Source organism: Podarcis bocagei (genome assembly GCF_964188305.1).
Source record: "Podarcis bocagei genome assembly, chromosome: Z".
NCBI classification, from domain to species: Eukaryota; Metazoa; Chordata; class Lepidosauria; order Squamata; family Lacertidae; genus Podarcis; species Podarcis bocagei.
In genome coordinates, this window is record NC_138140.1 from 50,026,691 (window position 1) to 50,050,272 (window position 23,582).

The 23,582-nt window shown below is 46.7% G+C and overlaps 3 protein-coding genes across 8 annotated transcripts in view; 2 read left to right on the top strand and 1 right to left on the bottom strand.

The window, feature by feature from the left end:
* Positions 1-4,048, bottom strand: part of TEX11 (testis expressed 11) — a 43,335-nt gene extending 39,287 nt beyond the window's left edge. For 2 of the 4 annotated variants that reach the window (XM_081180408.1, XM_081180407.1), the window contains exon 1: positions 512-621. Coding sequence is in view for 2 of the 4 variants with exons in the window: in XM_081180406.1 (XP_081036532.1) it covers positions 512-621; positions 1,413-1,469; positions 3,926-3,944 (186 nt within the window). In the remaining 2 variants the exon portion in view is untranslated. Of the gene's footprint in view, positions 1-511; positions 622-1,412; positions 1,470-3,925 lie in introns of those variants that run through there. The other 2 variants (XM_081180406.1, XM_081180405.1) reach the window with 2 other exon arrangements.
* Positions 4,049-4,155: 107 nt separating this feature from the next.
* On the top strand, positions 4,156-11,240 carry LOC308579432 (nuclear cap-binding protein subunit 2-like). 2 transcript variants are annotated; one of them, XM_081180563.1, is made up of 4 exons: positions 4,156-4,367; positions 7,072-7,253; positions 8,667-8,793; positions 11,070-11,240. In XM_081180563.1, the coding sequence occupies exons 1-4, from the start codon at positions 4,281-4,283 to the stop codon at positions 11,166-11,168; spliced, it is 495 nt and encodes a 164-aa protein (XP_081036689.1). In that variant the 5' UTR covers positions 4,156-4,280; the 3' UTR covers positions 11,169-11,240. The 2 variants fall into 2 exon arrangements, with proteins under 2 accessions (XP_081036689.1, XP_081036688.1); XM_081180562.1 differs by having other exon boundaries at positions 4,173-4,367; positions 8,655-8,793.
* Positions 11,241-19,390: 8,150 nt separating this feature from the next.
* SLC7A3 (solute carrier family 7 member 3) overlaps positions 19,391-23,582 on the top strand; it is a 35,547-nt gene continuing 31,355 nt past the window's right edge. Inside the window, exon 1 of one of the 2 annotated variants that reach the window (XM_081180462.1) lies at positions 19,391-19,513. The gene's annotated coding sequence lies outside the window, so the exon portion shown is untranslated. The remainder of the gene's footprint in view (positions 19,514-23,582) is intronic. The other variant, XM_081180463.1, reaches the window with a different exon arrangement.

Below are 23,582 nucleotides of genomic sequence, written 5' to 3' on the forward strand. Positions count from 1 at the left end.
CTCTGGAGACTGGGGTGGCATGTAACAGTATTTTAGGTCTGTTTTAATGTTGTTGGTGTTTCTTCTGCTATCTGACTGTTTCTGACCACAGATGCATTTCCTAATACAGTGGTACCTCCAGTTACGAATGGGATCTGTTCCAGAGGCCTGGCTGTATCCTGAAAATTTCATAACTGGAGGACCGCTTCCGGGTTTGCCACAGCCGTAACCCGAAGATTCCGAAACCTGGAGGTAACGCAACACGAGGTACCACTGTATTGCTCATTGTTTCAGGCTGCAATCCTAAGTAACCCAATTACCTGTGAATAAGTCCCATTAAATTCAGTGGGACTTATTTTTGAGCAGGCCTTTAAAAGACTGTACTGTTCATTACTGAGTAAAAGCCGGGTATTAAAAATTTATCTAACAGTGAACATCAGACTACACCCAAATACCAATCAGATTTCTAGGAAGACAATTTTTCCCAACTTCCAGTCCAACTTGTTTTTAACAAAACAGTCTCTGTGTCTACCTTGACCTTCTGAATATTGGTAATGGATCCTTTAGTCACTGTCTCTGTCTTTCCGAGCAGAGTGTCTACATCCACTACAATCTCTTTTTTCATCAGTCCTTCAATTTGCTCTGAAAAAAATAACAAGTAAAATAAGATTACAAAGTAGACTAAAGGCAGCTAGCTTATTTTTTCTCCACATCACTCCAGCAACAAATAGGGCTTTCCAAGGGAAGCTGAACAGACAGATATCCTATATGGAACTTCTATTCAGGGTTGGCATCATAGGCTGACATTGTCTGGCACCTGCCAAAGCCCACACCCCAGTGTGGGAGCCCCCTGGTTCTCCCCATCCTTGCTGTTCCTGCATGTTTACCTGCATCCTCTGAGCATGCAAACAAGAAGGCATAGGCAGCCTCCATATGCCTTCCCCTTGTCATGATAAAAATGTGCCTTGCATCTTTAAATATTTTAGTAAGCTGGCAACCCCAACAAACATAAGCACTAGGACCAGCCTGTGTATTTGGTAACCTAGTGAGTCAATGCTTGTTAAGGACATTTGTGCTTGTGACATATTCACGTATGCTTTTAAAAACATGCACTACACCCTTTTGCCCTTTCAGTTATTAAGTTACAGTAACCATGATGCCAAACTATGACAAGAACAACGAGAAGGCACAGCTGCCTTCACTTAACTTACCCTCTCCTTCCAAGCAGTGGTGCGGTTAGACTAAAATACAGAGTGCAACAGGGTGGCAGATGCAATCTGCTAAGGAAATCATCTGCAGAGGGGCAGACTGCTTTACTGAAATGAACAGCAGGAACGAAATAAAACAGCATGGAGGAAAGGGAAGCAATGGCTATTGCCCAGAGTATTTTACCTGGACCTAAGATATTAGTTTTATGCAAATATTTTATATACCTTTTATTTCCATAACTGGGTCAATTATGTCCAATTCTTCCACGGAGAAAAACGGCTTTAAAAAAAGGGGGGGAGAGAAGCATTTCAGTTTATATTCCTCAGTTATTCCCATCTACAGATTCTACTGCATTATTTCCTCCAGTGATTCACATTCACAACTACTACTAGATATGACTAGAAACCTGCAGTCCCAAAATAAATAAAAATGGCTGGTTAGTTCCAAGTCAGACTGTTTCCATCTTCCTTTCCCCTGAAACCTTACTTCTCTGCCTATACCTCTCAGGTTCCTGATTCTCAGTCCCTAGCCTATTTTGCATCCTTTCAGCATTATTATTAATTTACACACCACCTTTTTCTTCCAAAGAACTCAAGGTGGCGTGTGTGGTCCTCCTGCTCCCCATTTTATCACCATAACCCTGTCTATGAGATGGTGCCTGGCCCAAGGCCACCCACTGAGCTTCAAGGCTAAGTAGGGATTCAAACCCCGTTCTCCCAGGTCATAGTCCAGCCCTCTTAACCATTGCATCACATGGGCTCTCATCTTTTGTTAGCTATTTTGCCTTTGGGCTCTTTAACGACTTTTGCTTCTTGGCACTTCTTCCTGGTCCAGTCTGTGCCAGACAACCAGGACTGCAGGATCCACATGAGGTTTCAATCCCAAGAGAAGCAAGCAACTCGGTCCACTCGCCTAAACTGCTCTGAAAACATTCTGAAAGCTTTGTTCCCTGTGAAGCTGATTAGTTTCTGTGTGCCGTTAAGTGTAATGTAAAGTAGATTCACTGCACAAATATTAGGGCACTGATGCTATACACAAGGAGTGGGGTCCAATCATTTTAAGTGCGTAGGAATTTGGCCCCTGCAGTATCAGGCTTGTGCTCAGCGAATAATCAGGCGTGTAGCACGGAAGGCATTCCTAGAAGATACTCTGTAACTAGGGAGTCCTTATTTCCTCCTTGTAATACACCATGCTTTCCACAAGGAGCTCCCAAGAATCACATGACAGACTGCGTGTTGTTCTCCCCCCTTACCACTGTATTCCCACACCTCTGCAAGGCAGATTTGGCTGCAAAGTGTTGACTCGCCCAGGATAACCCACTATTAATGTGTGTTTGCCATCAGTGCTCTACCCAGTGAGCATCACAGCTGAATGGGGATGTTTTTAACTGTTATCTCCTTACTTTCACCCCAGCACCAGCAAACAGCACACCAAGCTGACTCTCTGGAGAGGGGATCTAACAAATGCCTCAGAGCATGTGCAGTGTACATTTCCCTTCTGGAAAGTGTTTTAAAGTGTTTTTTTCATCTTCATTATGAGTTGCCTGGAATTCTCCACATGTAGAGGGAAGAAAAATGCTAAAGCATTAAGGAAGTGTGGGTTTTATAACAGGAAGGTAGGAAGTAGCTTCTTTGCAAGGGCTTTACTAAGTCTCCTCCTCCTTAGGAACAGCTGGGGAAAACAGCACCGAAATTATTTATTTATTTATATTATTTTTTAAATGCATTAAATTTCACAGGATGAAATTACTGAAACTTTAGTTTGTTGACTGAAACTACTGTAGCACTGAGTTTGTTGTTTTTGTCTGAGGGGTCAGTTTTCAATGGCTTACTTTGCTTTGTGGTTTTTCTCCCACCCATGCATGTTTAAAATTTATTATTACACCTGAGGAGCTCGGTTGCAAGACATTGCTTTGCATTTCTTCTCCCACCCATGCATTTTATATTTTTTCATTACTATTTCTGAGGGGCCATTTTCAAGCCCTTGCTTTTCAGTTCTTCTCCCACCCGTGCATTTTATTTTATTTTTTATTACTATTTCTGGGGGCCATTTTCAAGCCCTTGCTTTGCAGTTCTTCTCCCACCCATAGTTTTTAATTTTTATTACTGTTTGAGGGGCCAGTTTGCAAGACCTTGCTTTGCATTTCTTCTCCTGCACATGTACTTTATTTTATTTTTATTATGCCTGAAGAGCTAGTTTGCAAGCGTTTGCTTGGCAGTTTTTCTCCCACCCATGCATTTTATATTTTTTCATTACTATATCTGAGGGGCCATTTTCAAGCCCTTGCTTTGCAGTTCTTCTCCCACCCATAGTTTTTAATTTTAATTGTTTGAGGGGCCAGTTTGCAAGACCTTGCTTTGCATTTCTTCTCCCACCCATGCATTTTATATATTTTTTTTATTATGGTCTGAGGGGCCATTCTCAAGCCCTTGCTTTTCAATTTTCCGCTCACCCATAATTTTTAATTTTTATTACTGTTTGAGGGGCCAGTTTGCAAGACGTTGCTTGGCAATTCTTCTCCTGCCCATGTACTTTATTATTATTATGCCTGAGGAGCTAGTTTGCAAGCGTTGGCTTTGCAGTTCTTCTCCCACCCTCAAATTAATTTTTATTATTATTAACATTCTTCTTAATTATTCTTATTAGGGCTGCGACGCCTGAGGGGCTTTTCGAGAGCAGAGGCGGCAGCGAAGGGCACGCGAACGAAAGGGCGCGGCCCCGCGGGAGGGCTACTGTACCTCCATGTCGAACTCCATGTCTGACTCCGCCGACAAGCGACGCGCCCAGCACGCGGCAAGACCCGCCTCCCCGCTCGCTCCCTTCCCGCCTTCATTTTATACTTTCTACGCCACGTGCTTCCGGCGGGGGCGGGGGCGGAGGACCGGAAGAGAAGAGGAAGAAGAAGGAGGGCCTCTGCCGATGGCGGCGGGGAGAGGGAGAGAGAACTACACCACCCGGCAGCCCTTGCGGCACGGCGGGCCCGCCCCTCTCTGCCATTGGCCGGCTTCTCTGCTGGGCGGCGAGGCGAGCCAGAGGGCTCCTCGGAAAACAAGGAAGGGTCTGTGGGCGCGACGGAGGAAGGGCGAGGAGGGATGTCGGGGCTGCTGAGCGCCACGCTGAGCGGCCTCAACAGCGACTCGTACTGCGAGTTCAGCGCTTATCGCGACCAGCAGTTCAAGGTAGCGCCCGGGGCTCGCTCTGCACGCGCTCAGAGGCGCCCTTGCTCCGCGGGGGGGGGTCCCTTCTCCCGAGGGTGCGCGGGGGGGCACCCCCTCCAAGCCTCCCCCGCTCCCCCTGCCGTGGGCGCAGAGCGCCGGGCTCCAACCGACGGGGCTATTCCAGCCATTCCTGGAGCTTTTCCTCCCGCTCCTTTCAGCACCATAGACAACAGCACCAATATCCTCTTGGGATTTCTCTCAGGGGTTGTTGTTGTTTCTTCCCTTTTTCCCCTCCTTAAAAAACAACAACAACAAACAGGACCCCGTGTGCCTTTTTCTTTGTCCTCTGAAATCCCCTGAGGGACGACGGTACGTACAGGGCCAGATTTAGATTTGATGAGGCCCTAAGCTACTGAAGGTAATGGGGCCCTTTATATGTCCAGCTGTCCTTATCGCTTTTTTGTGTTGAATATATGCTATATGGTCATTGATGGACCTAACAGGTATCTAAAGCCATTTGCACATAACAAAATATACAGAATGTAGGCCCCCTATATATAGAGATGAGCAAACCCGTGATATTTTAGGGAGCAGGCTAGCAGGTGGAGCCTATTACTTACAGCATAGGAGCCTACACAACAAAACACTGTTGCTGTATGTAGGTTTTATTTTATTTGTTTTTTATCTTACATTTTGGAAATGTACATCCAGGGGTTTTTTCTCCTTTAATTTTTTTGGGAGGCTCCAAGAGAGTGGGGCCCTGAGCTATAGCTTGTTTAGCTTATACGTAAATCCAGCACTGGGTATGTATGTATTTATTCCGCTTATGGTTCCCACAAAGCACCCTGAAACAATCAACAAAAAAAGCACATTTCGGATCTGGTACAAAGGCTGATATGCATCTCCACCTGAAAGGCTCGTTGGAAAAGGAAGCTGTCCAACAGGCACCTTAGAGCAGTGTTTCCCAACTAGTGTTCCGCGGCACACTAGTGTGCCGCCAGACGTTGCCTGGTGTGCCGTGGGAGGGAGGCGGGCGAGTCGGGCTAATCCTCCAACGAGCTCCACCTCCAGACCCATTGCTCAAATCCTTTAACCCAGGAAGGCAGGAGGGTGGGGAGGGGGGGGAGAAAGAGAAAAAAGAAAGGGTGGAAAAAAAGAAGGGGAAGAGAAAATATTTTTTAAAAAAAAGGAAAGAGAGGGGGGAAAAGCGAGGGATGGAGGAAGGGGAAGGGGGAAGAAGATGGGGGGTCTTTGTGTATAAACAGAAGGGGAGGACAATGAAGAGGGGCGGGGCTTGGCAGGCAGCAGATAACTGGGGAGGGGGGCGCGGCTGGCGGCGGCTCAAGGCAGGAAGGGAGGAGCTGCCTCGCGGAGTGTCTTGGGCTGCAGAGATTTCCCGTTCAGGAGCGCGGGAGGCCACGCCGTGGATGGGAATCTCCTCCTCCTCTTCCTCCTCCCCCTCCAGGAGAGAGGGTGGTCCGCCCCACCGAGTCGGGCCTGCTCAAGCGTGGGAGCCTATAGTTAGAGCTCAGCTCCTTTTCTTGCCTTCCCCGCCCCCCCCCACGGAGCACATTTTTCTCGCCCCCCCAACCCCCGCATGTAGAATAGAAGCCCTCCAGCCTCCACGGTGCACAAACTCTCCCCTCTGCAACGAAGCGCTTTGTTGCATATCTTTGGTGAGGTTTTTAGGCAGTCTTGGTGCACCTTAAATCAGCGCTAATTGCGCCTGGACGCAGTATTTACTTCCGAGTAGGCCCCCTTCTCTCCCCCCCCCCCCGGTAGCACCTGACGTTGCTATTCGTATCATCAGGTTTGTTTGTTGATAATTTAATTGTTTTAAAAGCATCATGCTAAAGAGCTCTCTCCCACCCCCAGACCCTTGGGCAAAACAGAAACACACACATACACAAACACAGAGATTGAGCCCTGCAGGTTTTATGAAATGAATGGATTCTGAATGCCTGTTTCAGTGGCTTGTCCGCCTTAGGCTGCTGGGCCAGACACCTGTTACACGATGCAGTCCGTAAGCTGTGAGCGCTGCTACCTGCCGCCGAGACCACGTAACGACAGTCTTGAAAGACCTACATCGGCTCCCAGTACCTTTCCGAGCACAATTCAAAGTGTTGGTGCTGACCTTTAAAGCCCTAAGCGGTTTCGGTCCAGTATACCTGAAGTAGCGTCTCCGCCACCATCGTTCAGCCCAGACACTGAGATCCAGTGCCAAGGGCCTTCTGGCAATTCCCTCACTGTGAAAAGTGAGGTTACAGGGAACCAGGCAGAGGGCCTTCTCGGTAGTGGCGCCCGCCCTGTGGAATGCCCTCCCATCAGACATCAAAGAGATAACCATTACCTTCTATGCTGTTACTATTTTTTTTTTTTTTTACATAAGTAAAAAGTGACCTTTCCCCATCTGGCATGGTGGTGTGCCTCGAGATTTTTTTCATGAAAAAAGTGTGCCTTTGCCCAAAAAAGGTTGGGAAACACTGCCTTAGAGACAGTAGTGAATGTGTACTTTTTAAAAATAACAATAGATACTCTGTAAACAAAATCCCTTCTTCCAGCTTTATCTTGCCCATTTAATGTTTAAGCCATTGTGTATGCACTGTGCTGCATCTTGGTTTTGCACAACTCTTAAAACCTGATGGTGCTAAACAATGTAAAAAGGAATATGTGGGTTTTTAGGTGACATTATCTATGCTTCTCCATTTTTCTTTTCCTTTCCCAGGGAAGTTGTTACCTGCAAGAAAAAACTCTGAAAAACTCCTGCACACTTTATGTGGGCAATCTCTCTTTCTACACCACAGAGGAACAAATTCATGAGCTCTTCTCCAAGTGTGGGGATGTGAAGCGCATAGTCATGGGTCTAGACAAAGTGAAGAAAACCCCCTGTGGCTTCTGTTTCGTGGAGTATCCTTACCTTCTATTAATTGAAGTAGACTGTGGGTGGTCTCACTAATGTTTTTTAAGCATCACGGGGCATGAAGCAACGTTGTGTTCTGGCCCCCACTTTTTGATTTCTATATTAATGACTTGGTGCCATATTTAGGAGCCAGTGCAGATGGGAGGTGCTGCATGTTTATCATCATCACCATCATTTATTTGTGTGCTCTTTTTCCATACTTAAAACCATGTTCTATACTTGCAACACGAATTGATTTACCTAATTATCAACAGCAAAAATTGTTATAAACACTAAGAAAAACACATGGGAAAATAACAATTTTGAGCAATTTCCACATAAATTATGATATTAGAATCATAGTATCATAGAGTTGGAAGGGACCCAAGGGTCATCTAGTCCAGCCCCCTGCAGTGCCAAAATCTCAGCTAAAGCATCCAGGACACAGGACCATCCAACCTCTTGCTTAAAAACCTCCAAAGAAGGAGAGTCCACCGCCTCTTGTGGGAGTCCGTTCCACTGTAGTTGGAATCTCCTTTCTTTGTAACTTGAAGGCATTGGTTTGAGTCCTACCTTCCAGAGCAGGACAAAACAAGCATGTTCTCTCTTCCATGTGACAGCCTTTGAGATATTAGAAGATGGCTGTCGTATCTCCTCTCAGTCTTCTCTTTTCCAGGCTAAACATACCATGCTCCTCATAAGGCTTCGTTTCCAGACCCTTGATAATCTTGGTTGCCCTCCTCTGCACATGTTCCAGCTTGTCAGCATCCTTAAACTGTGGTGCCCAGAATGGGACACAGTATTCCAACTGTGGTCTGACTAAGGCAGAATAGAGTGCCCTTGATCTGGGCACTATACTTCTGTTGATGCAGCCTAGAATAGTATTAGCTTTTGTTGCTGCTGCATCACCCTGTTGACTCATGTTAAGCTTGTGGTCCACCAAGACTTCTAGATCCTTTGTCCCTATTGAAATTTATTTTGTTAGCTTGTACCCAGTTCTCCAATCTGTTAAGGTTATTTTGAATTCTTATTTTAAGATACAAATATTAATAGCAATAACAAAACTCTAAACAATACCCTATCTCAGAGACTGTCTTTGTAGCTGGAATCATTCAGGGCCCTGTGCTTCCAAGCTAAGTGAGGAATGACAAGGAAGGCAAGAGGTCTTCCGGACTCATATCCAGGCTGTTGGCTGTCTGTCCCCGTCAGCAGTCTAGCTGCTGCATTCTACTCCATTAGGCAACTTCACATAGAGTGCATGGCATGGTTATTATGTTTACCTGCTAACTGAACTTGTGGAGGTTATGAGCTGTTTGATTTTCAGCTTGCCTGTTCTCCCCTTCATCGGCCTATAACCAGCTGGCATAAACCCTCTAGCAATATGAATTTTCTTTAAAGTAGCGTTCCAGATACTACACGAGAGCGGAAGCAGAGCATTCCATGCGGTTCATCAATGGAACCCGTCTGGACGACCGCATCATTCGAACAGACTGGGATGCTGGGTTTAAGGAAGGGCGGCAGTATGGCCGTGGGAAAACAGGCGGCCAGGTAAGGGTTGCTCATCCGTTAGAGTGCTCTACCAATCTGGAATGAAGTGGCAGCTGCACACCAAAGCCCATCCCCACACAAGGGCTGCAGGAATACACAGTTATGGGTCTCATTTTATGGGAAGGCAAAGATTTTATCTTCTGTATTCCTGGAGCACAAAGGTGAAAAACACACTTTCCCCCACCTTAGTGCAGGACTTCCATTCCCTTGCAACTCACCGAAACTGCCATAGCTTTCTCCAGAAACATTCCAAGTTCATTTCTTATTGTATCCACCAGCATTCCTTTAGCATCATAAAGATCAAATCATTTGTTGGGAGCAGAAGCAGGCTTCATCAGAGCTCTGTATAGCTCTGGCTTTACATATGTTCAGTTAGCACTGATGGTGCTGCTGGAATATTGCTGTTCTCTATCAAAAAGTGGCCTATCAGAGTTTTATTTGAGTTGGCCTACAACTGGTCTTACTCAAGCTTTAAAGGCTTCTCTGAGAATTTAGTATTTGACCTGATTTCATCTGGATATGTGCTCTGCCCAGGGTTCCCACCCTACATTCTCAGGCTGGGGTTTGCTGGCTAAATGCCCTGCAAGAGCAAAGTCAAATTTCATTATAAAATCTTAGAGTTGGAAGGGACCCAAGGGTCATCTAGTCCAACCCCCCTGCAATGCATGCATCTCAGCTCAAGCATCCATGACAGATGGCTATCCAACCTCTGCTTCAGAACCTCCAAAGAAGGAGAGTCCACCACCTCTTGTGGGAGTCCGTTCCACTGCTAAACAGCTCTTTCTGTCAGAAGGTTTTTCTGAACGTTTAGTCAGAATCCCTTTTCTTGCAACTTGAAGCCATTGGTTCAAGTCCTACCATCCAGAGCAGGATAAAACAAGCATACTCCCTCCTCCATGTGACAGCCCTTAGTATATTTGAAGATGCAATCAGATCTACTCTCAGTCTCCTCTTTTCCAGGCTAAACAGACCCAGCTCCTTCAAGCTGTCCTCATAAGGCTTACTTTCCAGACCCTTGATCATCTTGTTGTCCCTCCTCAGCACACTTTCCAGCTTGTCATCATTCTTCTTAAATTGTGGTGCCCAGAATTGGACACAGTATTCCAAGTGTGGTCTGACTAAGGCAGAATAGAGTGGTACTATTACTTCCCTCGATCTGGGGACTATACTTCTGTTGATGCAGCCTAGCTTTTTTGCTGCTCCATCACTCTGTTAACTCATGTTAAGGTTGTGGTCCACCAAGACCCCTAGATCCTTTTCACATGTACTGCTAGTAAGCTAGGTGTCCCCCATCTTATATTTGTGCATCTGGTTCTTCCTGCCTAAGTGCAGAACCTTACAGTTGTCCCTATAGAAATTCATTTTGTTAGCTTGCACCCAGTTCTCCAATCTGTTCAGGTCCTTTTCATTTCTGATTCTGACTTCTGCGGCATTAGCTACCTCTCCCAGTTTGGTGTCATCTGCAAATTTGATGAGCATCCCCTCAATTCCTTTGTCCAAGTCATTTATAAAATTGTCAGCGAGGCAATGGAGGAATTTGTCAGATCTTACACTCTTGGCAGAGCTTGAGTCCCAACAGATATCGGTGACGTTGAAGTCCTCCATGATTATTCTTTCTTTCCTTTTTGAATGTTTGGCAATCTGCTCTAGTAAGGCATCGTCCAAGTCTTCAGTCTGGCTTGACACCCGGAGTAAGGTCACTGTTGTTTCTCCCTCCTATAATTTTTACCCATATACTCCCAATCTGCTTTCCATGCTCCAGGTCATGGATTTCTTCACAAGTGTACCCATCCTTTATATATAATGCTGTTACTCCTCCCTTCTTGTTTGGTCTATTCCTTTTGAACAGATTATGCCCCTCAGTTCCTACCTTCCAGTCATGAGTCTCATCCCACTAGGTTTCAGTAAAGGCTATCAGGCCATTATTGTTAGAAAGAGTCCTGTCAGAATGGACTTAAGAGAAGACTTGGAGGCTGCAAACAAGGTGAGAAAAGCAAACTGAGTCTTCTAGGATAAATAGTTAACCCTGTGCTCTTTGGGAGAATCTCTAGGCGACCCAGCCGTGTTGGGCTATGAAGCAAAACCCACTAGTATCCCAATGTTCTTTTCCACCTAGAATACTGGCCACCATCAATCTGGTGGGCCTTGCCTCTGCTCTGGTCATATGAGGCCACTTAAAACACGCACAACCCCCATGTCTGACATCAACATGCCCAGAATATTGGTCCTTGTATCTGTCTCTGTAAGACGTTTGCCTCATTTTTCTCCTCTTCCAGGTACGAGATGAGTACCGGACAGACTACGATGTGGGCAGAGGTGGCTTTGGCAAGATTGTTCAGCAGCAGAAGATGAACCAGCAGACAGTGATCTACTAATGGCTTCTTGGATTGGGTAGATAATAATAATGAATTAAATAATGAATTAAATAAACCTGATCTCATAACATCTACAGTAGCCTGGAGAGGGAAGAGCAATTTCAGAGGTCCTGTCATAATTAGCTTTTAAGACACATCTCCTTATAATGCGCTGGATTGCCATTTCTGCACATGCATGGCAGCTAAGAGGGGCCGGGGAGAGTCTGGGTTTGTCTTTGGAGTAACTTTGGAGAATCATGGATCCATGATTCATAGATCCACGGGTCCATGATTCTCAGGTCTATAAAAGGCCCCTTCCACATACCCAGTTCCTTGCTCTGGACTTGGCCTCAGTTGCTGGTGATGTTGATGTACAAGGTTTGTTGAGGCTCCTGAGTTCTACTGGGCAGCTGTCCTCATAAGATGCATTGAATTACTGGGAACAAAATAATTCCCTCCCATTTATGGAAAAAAGGGGGGGGGAGAGACCAAAGTGTGGCACATTATGGCCCAGCTTCTTCTGTTGTCATAAATTTATGCCATAAATTTAAATGCATCTACCTAATTTTCATCCCTGGCACATCTTCACCAAGAAGGCAGCATTCTGCTTAGCTGCCATTTTGTTTCATTGATGTAACTCAATTTTTAGCCCTTTATTATTTTTTTTACCCTCACCCTGAATTCCATTCGATTTGCTTTTCCTATTTGGAGGAGGGACCCAGACAACAAAAATCCCACACAATTTAAAAACAATTAAAGCAAATTAAAACAGTTCAAAATGCATTAGAAATGACTCGGCCCCAGACACACTGATCAGATGTCTGGAAGCTGTGGCTGGATGGTTACGTGGGAGCCAGTTGAAGTTAACTCCTTTGAAGACAGAGGTCCTTTGGCTGGGTCGGGACGATATGGGGTTGGGACAGGCAACCCCCATCTCTTGCGGGAGCTCAATTAGTGCCAGCACCGTCCGTTAAGAGTTTGGGTGTAATCTTCGACACCTCCCTTTCCACAGAGGCGCAGATTGCAACTATAACAAAGGCAGCATTTTTTCATCTCCGCCAAGCTAAGCAGTTGGCTACTTACCTCTCTCGCCCTGACCTAGCCACTGTGATCCATGCGACGGTCACCTCCAGACTGGATTATTGTAACTCACTCTATGTGGGGCTGCCCTTGAGACTGACCCAACTCCATCGGGTGCAGAATGCCTCGGTGAGACTCCTTACGGGGTCCTCGCCACAGGATCACATTCACCGGTGCTATACCAGCTGCACTGGCTCCCGGTGGAGTACAGGATCAGGTTTAAGGTGCTGGTTTTAACTTTTAAAACCCTATATGGCCTAGGACCCTCGTACCTACGGGACCGCCTCTCCTGGTATGTCCCATGGAGGACCTTATGGTCTTCAAATAAAAACATCTTGGAGATCCCGGGCCACAGGGAGGTTAGGCTGGCCTCAACCAGAGCTAGGCCTTTTTCGGCCGTTGCCCTGATCTGGTGGAACACTCTGTCACAAGAGACTAGGGCCCTGCGGGACTTGACATCTTTCCACAGGGCCTGCAAGACAGAGCTGTTCCACCAGGCCTTCCGTAATCCTCATAGAACTCTAGCCCAATGGTTGCCATTAATTTGACTCTGAATTGATTTTAGAATGTATTTCAATTAATTGATTATGATTTTATGTAAACGGTGTTATTTTTACTGTTGCTAGCCACTCTGATCCCGGCTTCGGCTGGGGAGGATGGGATATAAATTATATTATTATTATTATTATTATTATTATTATTATTATTATTATTATTATTATTATTATTACATTCCTCTCATCCCAAGCCTTTGGCTAATTAAGCAATCTATGGCCTTTTAAATGGGAGGTAGGGTATGGTGGGTGTGGGTGTTTTTATATACCGTATTTTTCGCTGTATAAGACGCACCAGACCATAAAACGCACCTAGTTTTTGGAGGAGGAAAACAAGAAAAAAAATATTCTGAATCCCAGAAGCCAGGACAGCAAGCAGGATCACAGCTCAGCGATCCCGCTTGCTGTCCTGGCTTATGGGATAGCTGTGTGCAGCCTCTCCCGGGCAGCGGCATAAATTCTCCCCCTGCCTGGGAGAGGCTGCGAGCGGCTAAGGCTCCCCCAAGAGCCACGCTCCCTTTCAAGAGCACATGGAGCGTGTGTGCGGCTCTTTAAAGGGAGCCACGCGCTCCACGCGGCTCTTTAAAGGGAGCACTGAGCAGAGCCTCCCACCTGCATTTGCTTCACAAGATGCACACACTTTCCCCCTAACTTTTTAGGATGGGAAAAGTGCATCTTATAGTGTGAAAAATACAGTATGTAATGATTGATATATATGTTTGTGTTTTTATATAGTAAGCTGCCCTGTGATGCTAGGATAATGGGCAGTATAGAAATTTGGTAAACAAATAAAATGATAAAATGAAATAAATATGAAATAATGAAAAATGTTTCCTTCATGCTGTGATTCATTTGGGTGGGGGCAGAAGACCAGGCTTGGCCCCACTATGAGGCACTGCAAACTGGCTGTTTTGGCAAACTTCACTTAACTTTCAGACTCTGCTGCCAAAATGTATTGCGCCTAGTCTATGGTAGGGCTGTCGCTAACCTAGCCCTTGTTCCCATCTCACCAATGCTTTTTCCAGCTGGTCTTTCAAGAGTGGCTCCCTTTAGCTGCAGTACCCTCACCTTGATCATTTCAAGGAGAAAAGGACTGGTTCTACAGGCTATCTTCTTCTGCCCCAGACTAGGAAAGTGTTATTGTTTGCTGTCTTAGAAGTCTTGAGATCTCTAAGAGCATGCCAGGATGCTGAATCCCTCTTAAGCCAACCTCCCCAACCGCTCCTGGACTCAGGAAGGGGAAAGGGTGGGTCTGCTGGCACCCGTGAGCCTGGCAGCTGATGACAGCAGCCAAGAGCTTGCATCATTGGCGGTGCTGCAAAGCATCCCAATTAACATAGTCTGGTGTTCACACTTTTCAGAGCAGCTGAGAGTTCCCTTGTGTTCTCCCAAATTGCATCTCTGGATAAGCACACAAAGGTTAGAGCCCAGAGCTGTAGCATCCTGGCACAGAAGATGGGGGTGCTCTCTCTCTCTGTGCTGGAGGCAGAGGGTCAGGCAGCAGCCACTCCTGTTAATGCTCTCAGTGTGGTCAACATTTTGTTTTTTTACTGATCTCATTACACCAGCACCTTTAATTTAATTTTTTTACAGTAACTAGGTGCGCTGAAATGACCCTGGTGAAACTTTTACTGACATGCATGGGGCCATTGCTAGGGGAGCAGCTCAGGGGGTTTGAGTCCCAAGGCTTTTCTGCCACTTCCCAAAAACAACGGCAACTTTATTTTACATAGCAGCTAGAGATCCTGCAAAGCAGGGTGTTTGTGGGAGCACAGGCAACTGCCATCTCAGTCCATTCAGGAGTCTGTGCTCTGAGGTGTACTTTTGCAATCTAGCAATGCCCCTAAATGAGACCAAGTGATCTGAAATTAATTTATTCATGACAGCACTGCTGTTAAAGGGGCAGGGAGCAGCTGAAAATGTTGGCAACACTGTTCCGGAAGTCCCGTAAGAGCCTACCTGCTGGATCAGCCTGTCTGGGGCAGCATCCTGCTCTCACACTGGCCAGCCAGATCCCCAGTCGGAAGCCTTCCGCAAAGCCTGAGCACAACAGCGCTCCCTCCACTTGTGATTCTCAGCAACCTGTATTCGGAGACAGAAAACAACATTGGTGGCCTTCTCTCCCATGAAGTTATTTTAAAGCTTCATTAACATGTAACCCCTGAATTTTGGATTCCTTACAAACTGGTGCCAAAGTTTCGTGCTGTGAATCACGCTTTGTGACGTCACCGCACACACCCCAAAACTGAGTAATTGGCACAGCAAACTGGGGTTACAAGTTAACATCCAAAAATCCAGCGAAACAAATGCAGAACTTTAGCCTCAGCTTGGAGCAGATCCAAAATTTTTGGATTACACATTAATGAAGCTCTGTTTTAAAGCATCCCAAGTGGTGGCTATCACTGTTTCTTGTGGGAGCAAGTCTGTTTGTTTGTTTGTTTGTTTCATTTGTATTCCCCCCCCCTTCAGCTGCATATCTCAGGGCAGTTCACGGCATAAAAACACATTTATAAGAACAAGAACAAAAACCATTGACCGACACCCCCTCCTACAAACATATTTAAAAGGATGTTAAATCAGCCAAAGGCCTGGTGGAAGTAGAACATTTTAGCCTGGCAACTAACTGTAACCTAACCATGCACCCTGTTGAAGAAGTATTTTCTTCTCCCATCTCCTCCTGGCTTGGTCCAAGCACCTTTCAGTGACTCACAGTGCTGAATCCCCTCTGAGCTCCAAATATATATATATATATAATTGTCCAGTAGCACCTTAGAAACCCACTAAGTTTGTTCTTGGTATAAGCTTTCATGTGCATGCACACTTGCCAGCCCTTTGTAAAATGGATGGCACTTGGGGAAAGCTTAAGGAGGGCTGACACACCCACTGATTAAGAAAATAGTTGCCAACAGAGGCATCTTCCAGAGTACATCCCTTAGGGCACTGACGCCTATTATCATGCTGCATCTTGTGAGGCTAGCTAGACACCCTGCTATGCACTGCATCTGACCTGAAGCTCTTCTGGCAGAGGTGCTGAGAGTCTGAAATTGGAGCGCCAGAAGTCCCCCATCCCTGCCTAGAGCAGAGGTGGGTAACTTTGTGGTCCTCCAGATGTTACACCCATCAACCCTTGCCATTGGCTACATTGGCTGAGGTTGATGGAGAGTTGCAGTCCCAACAATATCTGGATCAGGGATAGGAATCCTTTGGCATTCCAGAGCTTGTTGGACTGTGCCACCCATCAGCCCAGCTGGTTTGGTTCCCTGGATGTCCCTGGTGCTTAACTGCTAAGTAGCAGATGGACAGCAGCTCTGAGGTCAATAGCTGGTTCAAGAACGGATCTTGGGAGCAAGAAGGAAGAGTCTCCCACTCCTCTCAAGAGGAGAAAAACAGCAACACTTCTCTCAGCAGAAGAGGAAGCAGAGCCTGCACAATCCACAAGAAATTCAGCACCGCCGTACTAACTGGAAGACACAATTGCCCTCACCACATCCTCCTGAAACAACAGGTCTTGGAGTGGTGGTGAGGTGTTTTAATGTGATTGAGCTAAGCCTATGAGGACAAGAGAGGGAAAGAAGCACCTACCTCTCTCTTCTACACATTTCCCCATCTGGAAGCAGCAAGATCCCAGCTCTGATTTCCCCCAGAGCTTGGAAGTGAATGAATGAATGAATGAATGAATGAATGAATGAATGAATGAATGAATGCATCCCCTCTAAAGCAAGAAAGGGAGAGTGAATTGCGGGAAGGAAACAGGCCTGCCTCATGCTGGGGAGCAGCTGACGCAAGGCAAGGAGGAAGAAGCAGCCTCAGAGGTCAGAAGCATCCATCTAAAGAGGCTTATGTGCAGGGAACAACACATTGCTTCTTGACATTTTACTGCTGAAGGCTAATCCTGCACATCTTCCCTCGGAGTTAAGACTCACTGTTCATTTCAAAGGTATTGGGAACTGCCCTGCAAACTAATGCTAAAGGGTGATATATAAATCAGTCTGGAATGAAACGGCAGAGGTGTTGGGGGGAACACAGGATTTCTATAATTGCACGCAGAAGGCCCCAGGTTCAACCCCTGGTGTCTCCAGTTATTAAAGGATCTTGTGAGGCGAGGCTGAGATGGAGAGGGAGAAGTGTTGGATCCATTGCCTGGTGGAGTAAATAAAGCAAGGCCAGCTGGGTCAATAGGTGTGGATTGGCACCAGGCAGCTCAGGCTCATTAATCTCTGGAGAATGGTAGCTCCTGGCAGAACATCTGTTTCCTATTCAAAAGGGTTCAGTTCCAGGTAGGGTTAAGAGTGATGCCCTGCCTGAAATCCTGGGCAGCTGACAGCTGTCAGAGTAGGCAAATGATCAGACTCATAAGAGTCTGCTGGATCAGGCCAGCAACCCATCTCATGTGCCATCCTGTTCTCACAGTAGCCAATCAGATGCCTGCGGGAAACCCACAAGCCTCCTTCCTCCTGCATTCAGAAGCGTTGCTGCCTCTGACCATGGAGGCTGAGCAAAGCCACCCTGGGTCTTAACCTCCCATGGCAATAACTTCAGGTAATAAGCAACAGGGCCTTTTTACTGCAGCCTAGTTTCACCCCCAGGGAAACATGCTCAGTGGTGTCATAGTTGAAACCTCTCCAGTCTCCACTTTCAGACCTGTAGGGAATTATTTGCTCCCCAATAACTAGGATTACTAGAAAAACCATGCAAGCAAGGTGTTCTTGTATAGATGTGTCTTCAGTGCTGGGAAAATACTCTAGATAGCCCAGAACAGACCACAGAATCCAGAAACCAAATAGACAGACGTTTATTTAGGCATTGCAAGGCCAGTGTGACACAACCTCAGGGAGCAAGTAGTGAGGCATGGCACACCAACTGCGAAAACAGTACAGTACAGGCATTTATACACTTACAAGCAAAGGGGCAGGCGTGTCCCTGAAATTATTAGGAAGTATGGCAGTACTTCCTAATAATCATAATCATAATCATAGTAATAGTAATAGTAATAGTAATAGTAATAGTAATAGTAATAATTTATTTATACCCTGCCCATCTGGCTGGGTTTCCCGAGCCACTCTACTAGCTTATTGTGGCTTAATCACAAAGCATAGCAACTTTCTTATATTTCATTCCTTCCTTTGTCCTCAACAGTTATAGCAATAGATGCTTTGCACATGTCACTCCGTCCTCGTCTCATGGCTCTCTTGTGCACACAGCCTTCATGTTCCAACCTTCCCCTGCTCAGCCCTTCTCACATGCATTTCGATTTTCCTCCTATAATTCCTGTAACTCCCAATAATTATCCAACAAGACCATAGGCAGGCCTGTCTCTCCTGAAGTTTCCAGCAACTGGTATTCAGAAGCATCGCTGCCTCCGACTGTGAAGGTGGAACACGGCCATCAGATTTAGTAGCCACTGAGAGCCTTTTCCTGCATGAATTTAAAGACAAGTTGGTGGGCATCTCATTCCTGGGTTAAATAGACTAAACGCATGGGCATAGCCAGGATTTATATTGCTGGGGAGAAGAGGGGGCAGGATGTCATCATCCTCTGTCAGGCTCTGCCTAGCAGATCGGAATGAAATGTCTCAAACAACAGTTGTTTTCTTTTGACCCCAAGTGCTCAGAAAAAAATCTGTCAAAATCTTCATTCATTTGAAAACTAGGAAATTAAATAAAAAATTAATATCAGGGGCTGCCTTTCATGCAGTTTACAAGTATATTTTGCAAAATTACTAAGAAAATGTCTTTTTCATCTTATTTTTTAAAAAATTAAAACTAAAACAAGTTTTCTTGGATTTGCTGAAAAACTTTTTCTGTGTACTTAAGCTTATTATGGTCAAAGGGTTGAAGCTCCAAACCTTTTTCCTGGTCTTTAGCAAACTTTCCTTTTACAATTTAACCCCCCCCCAATTATTAATTTAATGGGCACAGTCTAACCGCACAATATTATTTTACACACTGTATAAAGGAACACCATACCAGCTTAGCTGAGAGTTTGGCCCACTGAACAGGGCAATATTCTGAGTAGGCCTCTGTAGGATTTGTGCTGCGAGTATTCTGTAGGAATAGGAAACATTGGGGAAAGGTTTTTTAATGGAGGGATTTAGTGGAGAGAGACAGCCGTCATAGAATCATAGAGTCGGAAGGGACCATGAGGGTCATGTAGTCCAACCCATTGAAATGCTATGTGTGGTTCGATTCGAACCAACGACCTTGAGATTAAGAGTCTCATTACCAACTGAGCTATTTGTCAGGTGGAGCGCTGCTTTGTGTTTCTGGAAGGAGAGGCAGCCAGTGAAGCTGTGGACAGAACTTGGCTCGGTCAGCAGAAGAGCCTGAGACTCTCAAGGTCGTGGGTTCGTGCCCCACATTGGGCAAAAGATTCCTGTATTGCAGTGGGTTGGGCTAGATGACCCTGGATCCCCTTCCAATTCTATGATTCAGACTGTTCCAAGGAAGGGCCAGGCTGTCTCGGACACGTGTCATTTTGCACGGTGGTGCTAGCGCTGCCCGCTTCATTCACACGATGCTGTTCGCTGGGCAGAGGTGCCACAAGCGCGCTCCTCTGTCATCTAGCGCCTTTTGCCTCGAGGAGGCGGGCGCAGCTTTGTCCCCCCCCCCCCATCGGCCCGCCCCCTCCGGTCCGCGCCACTTGATATTGCTGGCCGCCCGCCCTCGATTCTCCTTTCTGGGATTTGCTGGCTGCTGAGCTGCGGGAGGCGCCGGATCTGCGCTGCTTTGGCTGGTGAGAGGCGGGGACAGGGCAGTGGGGCGCGCTGGGCTGCTGGAAGCCGGGGAGGCCGCGGCTCGTTCTCTTCCCCTCTCCTCACTCACTGACTGCCGAGTAGCTGCCTCTTTTGCAAGCGGAGTGCCGGGTTGCGTCAGCGCCTCCCTACCGGGAGCGCGCCGACCAGCCAGGCAGGAGTTCAACAGGTGTAGCTTCAGTTTCCCGCGAAGATTCGGGCGCTATAACTTTTTAGGGCTTCCTCCCGCCGCCTCCTTTGCGCGGTGAAGCGCGCTCTGTCCATGCTCAGACACACACAGACACAAAACCCCGCTTCGTAGAGGCGCCGCGTGACCTTCCCCCTTCCCTGAAAGAAGGTTCCGCATCTGGAGCAAACTGCGCCCTGGTGCCCCGCAGGTGGGAGGGCGGTTTGGGTTAGCTTGCGGCTGCCCCCGTAAATATCTGTCTGCAGAGCAGAGGGGAGTGGGACGGCATCGAGCTCGCTCCGGGAGGTTGCATCATCCATCTTTTCCCTATAGTTTAGGGAGTAAGATCCGGTTGTGAGAAAGATCTGAGCACGCTTCTCTCTCATTCCACACCTTTTCCTGCCGACATCCTGGCTTGAGTTTTCCCTGAGCTGTTGTTGATGTTGGTTCCTACCCCAAGCAGCAGACATCCTTATTGGCGACCAGGGCTGCTGTCCTCACTCCTAATTCACCACCCCTGCCCTGCCCAAAGCAACCCCTGCCCATTGGAAAGGTGGGCAAGGCAGTTGTAGACAGACTGTATCTGTCCCCGTATCTTCTATGTATGTTTGTGTCTCGCCCTGCAAGAGTGAAGTTCAGGTTGGGGCGCTTTGGGATGAAAAATCAAATCAGATTCCTGAACATGAGGGCAGAGGCAGCCGCTGTAAGGAGACTTGCCAGGAATTCGGAGAAGGGAAGAACAGTAGCCAAGACAGAGATCGTATCATTCCTGTAGCATTTTCATAACAACTGCCAACCCCTTCTATTGTGTTCACTCCAGATTACTCTGCCTTAGTTTGCTTTTTTTGTGAGGGTCTGATTTAACTGATTCTCCTAACCTGCCGAAATGTCCGCCCCAACCCAAAATAATCATGGAACGCTGATATACCAGTCACCCAACTTTCCTGTCCATCAGTCTGATGCTGCCGGTACAATGTTATGTATGCATTTTTCATTGCATTAATTTCATACATGCACATTTTCTTGTTGGCTATCTTATCTATATCTTGCTTTTACACTTAAAACTCTACCTCTGTGCCTCTACAAAGAGAATACTGGGAAGACTCTGCCCGTTGACCAGAGGATAGAATCATAGAGTTGGAAGGGACCCTGAAGGTCATCCAGTCCAACCCCGTGCAATGCAAGAATCTCTGCTACAGCATCCATGACAGATGGCCACCCAACCTCTGCTTAAAACCTCCAAAGAAGGAGTGCCCACAACCTACCTGAGGGAGACCGTTCCACTGTTGAACAGCTCCTAGTGGATCTCGGGGGTGGGGAGAGAATGCAAGCAAGCCCAGTGGTCGTTGGCTTGCCTCTATGGACCCTTCAGTCGTTGCTGGCTGCACAGCCGGACAACACCTTTGTGAGGAACCAACCACGTTGTCATAAAAGAATGGCAGGCTGTCACATCCTCCAGAACTCTTCATTGCAAAGAGTAGGAGGGGGCGGCGGCTGAGGAAAAACAAGAAAGCAAAAAACTACAGATTTGGGTGGGGTGTTGATTCAGACTGTCCAGGCCGTGGGAAATTCCTTGTCCAATTTCTGACTTTCAGCTGCTAAATTAAAAAAGAGTGTGGGTGCGGGAACTGAGCCCTGCCCGGAACAGCCCCTGGCATTATTCGGTGCTTCTGGCTGCAGCAGTTGCTTGGCTGAGTCCTGTCTCCGTAGAGAAGAGAAGACAGTGCCTCCCTTTACTGCCTCTGGATTGTTGTAGCTCAGTGGGTAGAGCACAGTGCTGATAATGCCAAGGTTGCAAGTTCAGTTCCCAAATGCATTGCAGAAGGTTGGACTAGATCAGCAAACTTTTCCAGCAGGGGGTCAGTCCACTGTCCCTCAGACCTTGTGCGGGGCTGGACTGTATTTTTTTTTGGGGGGGGGGGAATGAACAAATTCCTATGCCCCACAAATAACCCAGAGATGCATCTGAAATAAAAGGGCACATTCTACTCATGTAAAAACACGCTGATTCCCCGACTGTCCGCAGGCCGGATTGAGAAGGCGATTGGGCCTTAGTTTGCCTCCCCATGGACTAGATGCTCTTCAGGGTCCCTTCCAGCCAGTGCCGGATTTATGTATAAGCTAAACAAGCAATAGCTTAGGGCCCCACTCTCTTGGAGGCCCCCCAAAAAATAAAAGAAAAAAAACTGGATGTACATTTACAAAATTTTAAGTTAGAGCTTAATAGTTATTTCACTATTAACATCCTTCTTAATTGTATTTCACTACAGTGGTACTTTGGTTTACCACCATAATCCATTTTGGAGGTCCATTTGTAAACCAAAACAGGTTGTAACCCAAGGCACACTTTTGCCAATCCCCCCCCCAAAAAAAGGGTTGTAATCCTAAAAAAGGTTGCAAACTGGGACATGCACTTCCAGGTTTGACGTGTTTGTAATCGAAAATGTATGCAAACCAAGGTACCACTGTATTAATATACTTCTTAATTGTATTTCAGGTCAACAATTACTTTGATAAAATACATATTTTGTTATGTGCAAATGTCTTTAGATACTTATTAGGTCCATAAATTACCATATAGCATATACAGTGGTACCTCTGGTTGCGAACAGGAGCCCTGTTCGCAACCTGAGCAGAACGCAACCTGTGTCTGCGGGTCGCAATTTGCCACTTCTGTGCATGTGCGTGACGTCATTTTAAGCATCTGCGCATGTGCGAGCGACGAAACCCAGAAGTAATCCATTCCGCAACCTGAAAATATTTAACCTGAAGCAAACATAACAAGCGGTATGACTATTCAACACAAAAAACAGTGACAATTTGTTGTTGACAAAGGACAGCTGGACATATAAAGGGCCCCATTACCTCCAGTAGCTTAGGGCCTCATCAAACCTAAATCCGGCCCTGCTTCCAGCTCTACAATTCTACAGTCCTGTTATTCTAATCCACAGGTAACTCCCAGTATGAAACGTGCCCTCTTAAAACTGGTGCAGTTTTATACTGTGAGGAAAACATTAAGAATACTCCTCACTTGAAGGAATATGCCTCCGAGCACCATTGCTTTTATGTAGGTCCTGTTTGTGGGCTTCCTGGGGTAATCTGGTCAGTCAAGAGGAGGAAAGTGCTGGATTTAGAGAGCTGTTAGCCTGATCCAGCAAGCTGCTCTTAGATTCTGGTGAAATCCTGCTTACTGAATGTGCTAGAGGCATGCTCTCCAGCAACTTCTGGACTCCAGCTCCTGCCAGCCCCAGCCAGTGTGGCCAGTGCTCAAGGATGGTGGGAGTCATGGTCCAGCACCATCCAAAGGGCAGCACATTTTCCCGTCTCTGCATTGGAGGGTAGCAGCTTCCAAAATCCCTTTGCAAAAAACAATTGCCCCCTTACTGGAGGCAATGCTAATATCTGTGTTCCTTAGATACACTTGGCCTTGCTAGGAAGTAGCAGGCCGGATCCCAATCCTGAGGCTATATTGAGAACAGGATGCATGAACAGGTCAGGGGCCTTCCAGGATGAGGAGTGGCTCAGTGGGGCATTGGAGAAGGTTTAAAGGGCGCTTGTGGTGCTAGCCACAGGATCCCATCTCGTCTGTTTATCCTGCTATTGTTACCTGTGGCACTTAAAACTCCTAGGTCTTTTGAAATCAAGGAAGGGCGGGGAAAACCCTTTCATCCCTGTGTTTGAGCATGACTTCTGCTCAGGTTTGCACCCTGGGGGCTACTTCCTGCCTGTGCCTGCCATAGCTTGGTGACGAAGGATCTGTCTCGCATGCAGAAGGTCCAGTCTCCAGGCAAAGCTGAGAGAGCGCCTGCTCTGAAACCCCAGCGAGCTGTCACTGCAGATAGCTCCAAGCCAGATGGACTGTTGGTCTGACTCTACATAAGGCA

What these genes read in the sequence shown, in the direction of transcription:
- LOC308579432 (XM_081180562.1), top strand. Translation starts at nt 4,281, where the DNA reads ATGTCGGGGCTGCTGAGCGCCACGCTGAGCGGCCTCAACAGCGACTCG. An exon ending in TGTGGCTTCTGTTTCGTGGA is followed by an intron (nt 7,254 to 8,654) that starts GTATCCTTACCT and finishes GTAGCGTTCCAG; the next exon opens with ATACTACACGAGAGCGGAAG. An exon ending in GTGGGAAAACAGGCGGCCAG is followed by an intron (nt 8,794 to 11,069) that starts GTAAGGGTTGCT and finishes CTCCTCTTCCAG; the next exon opens with GTACGAGATGAGTACCGGAC.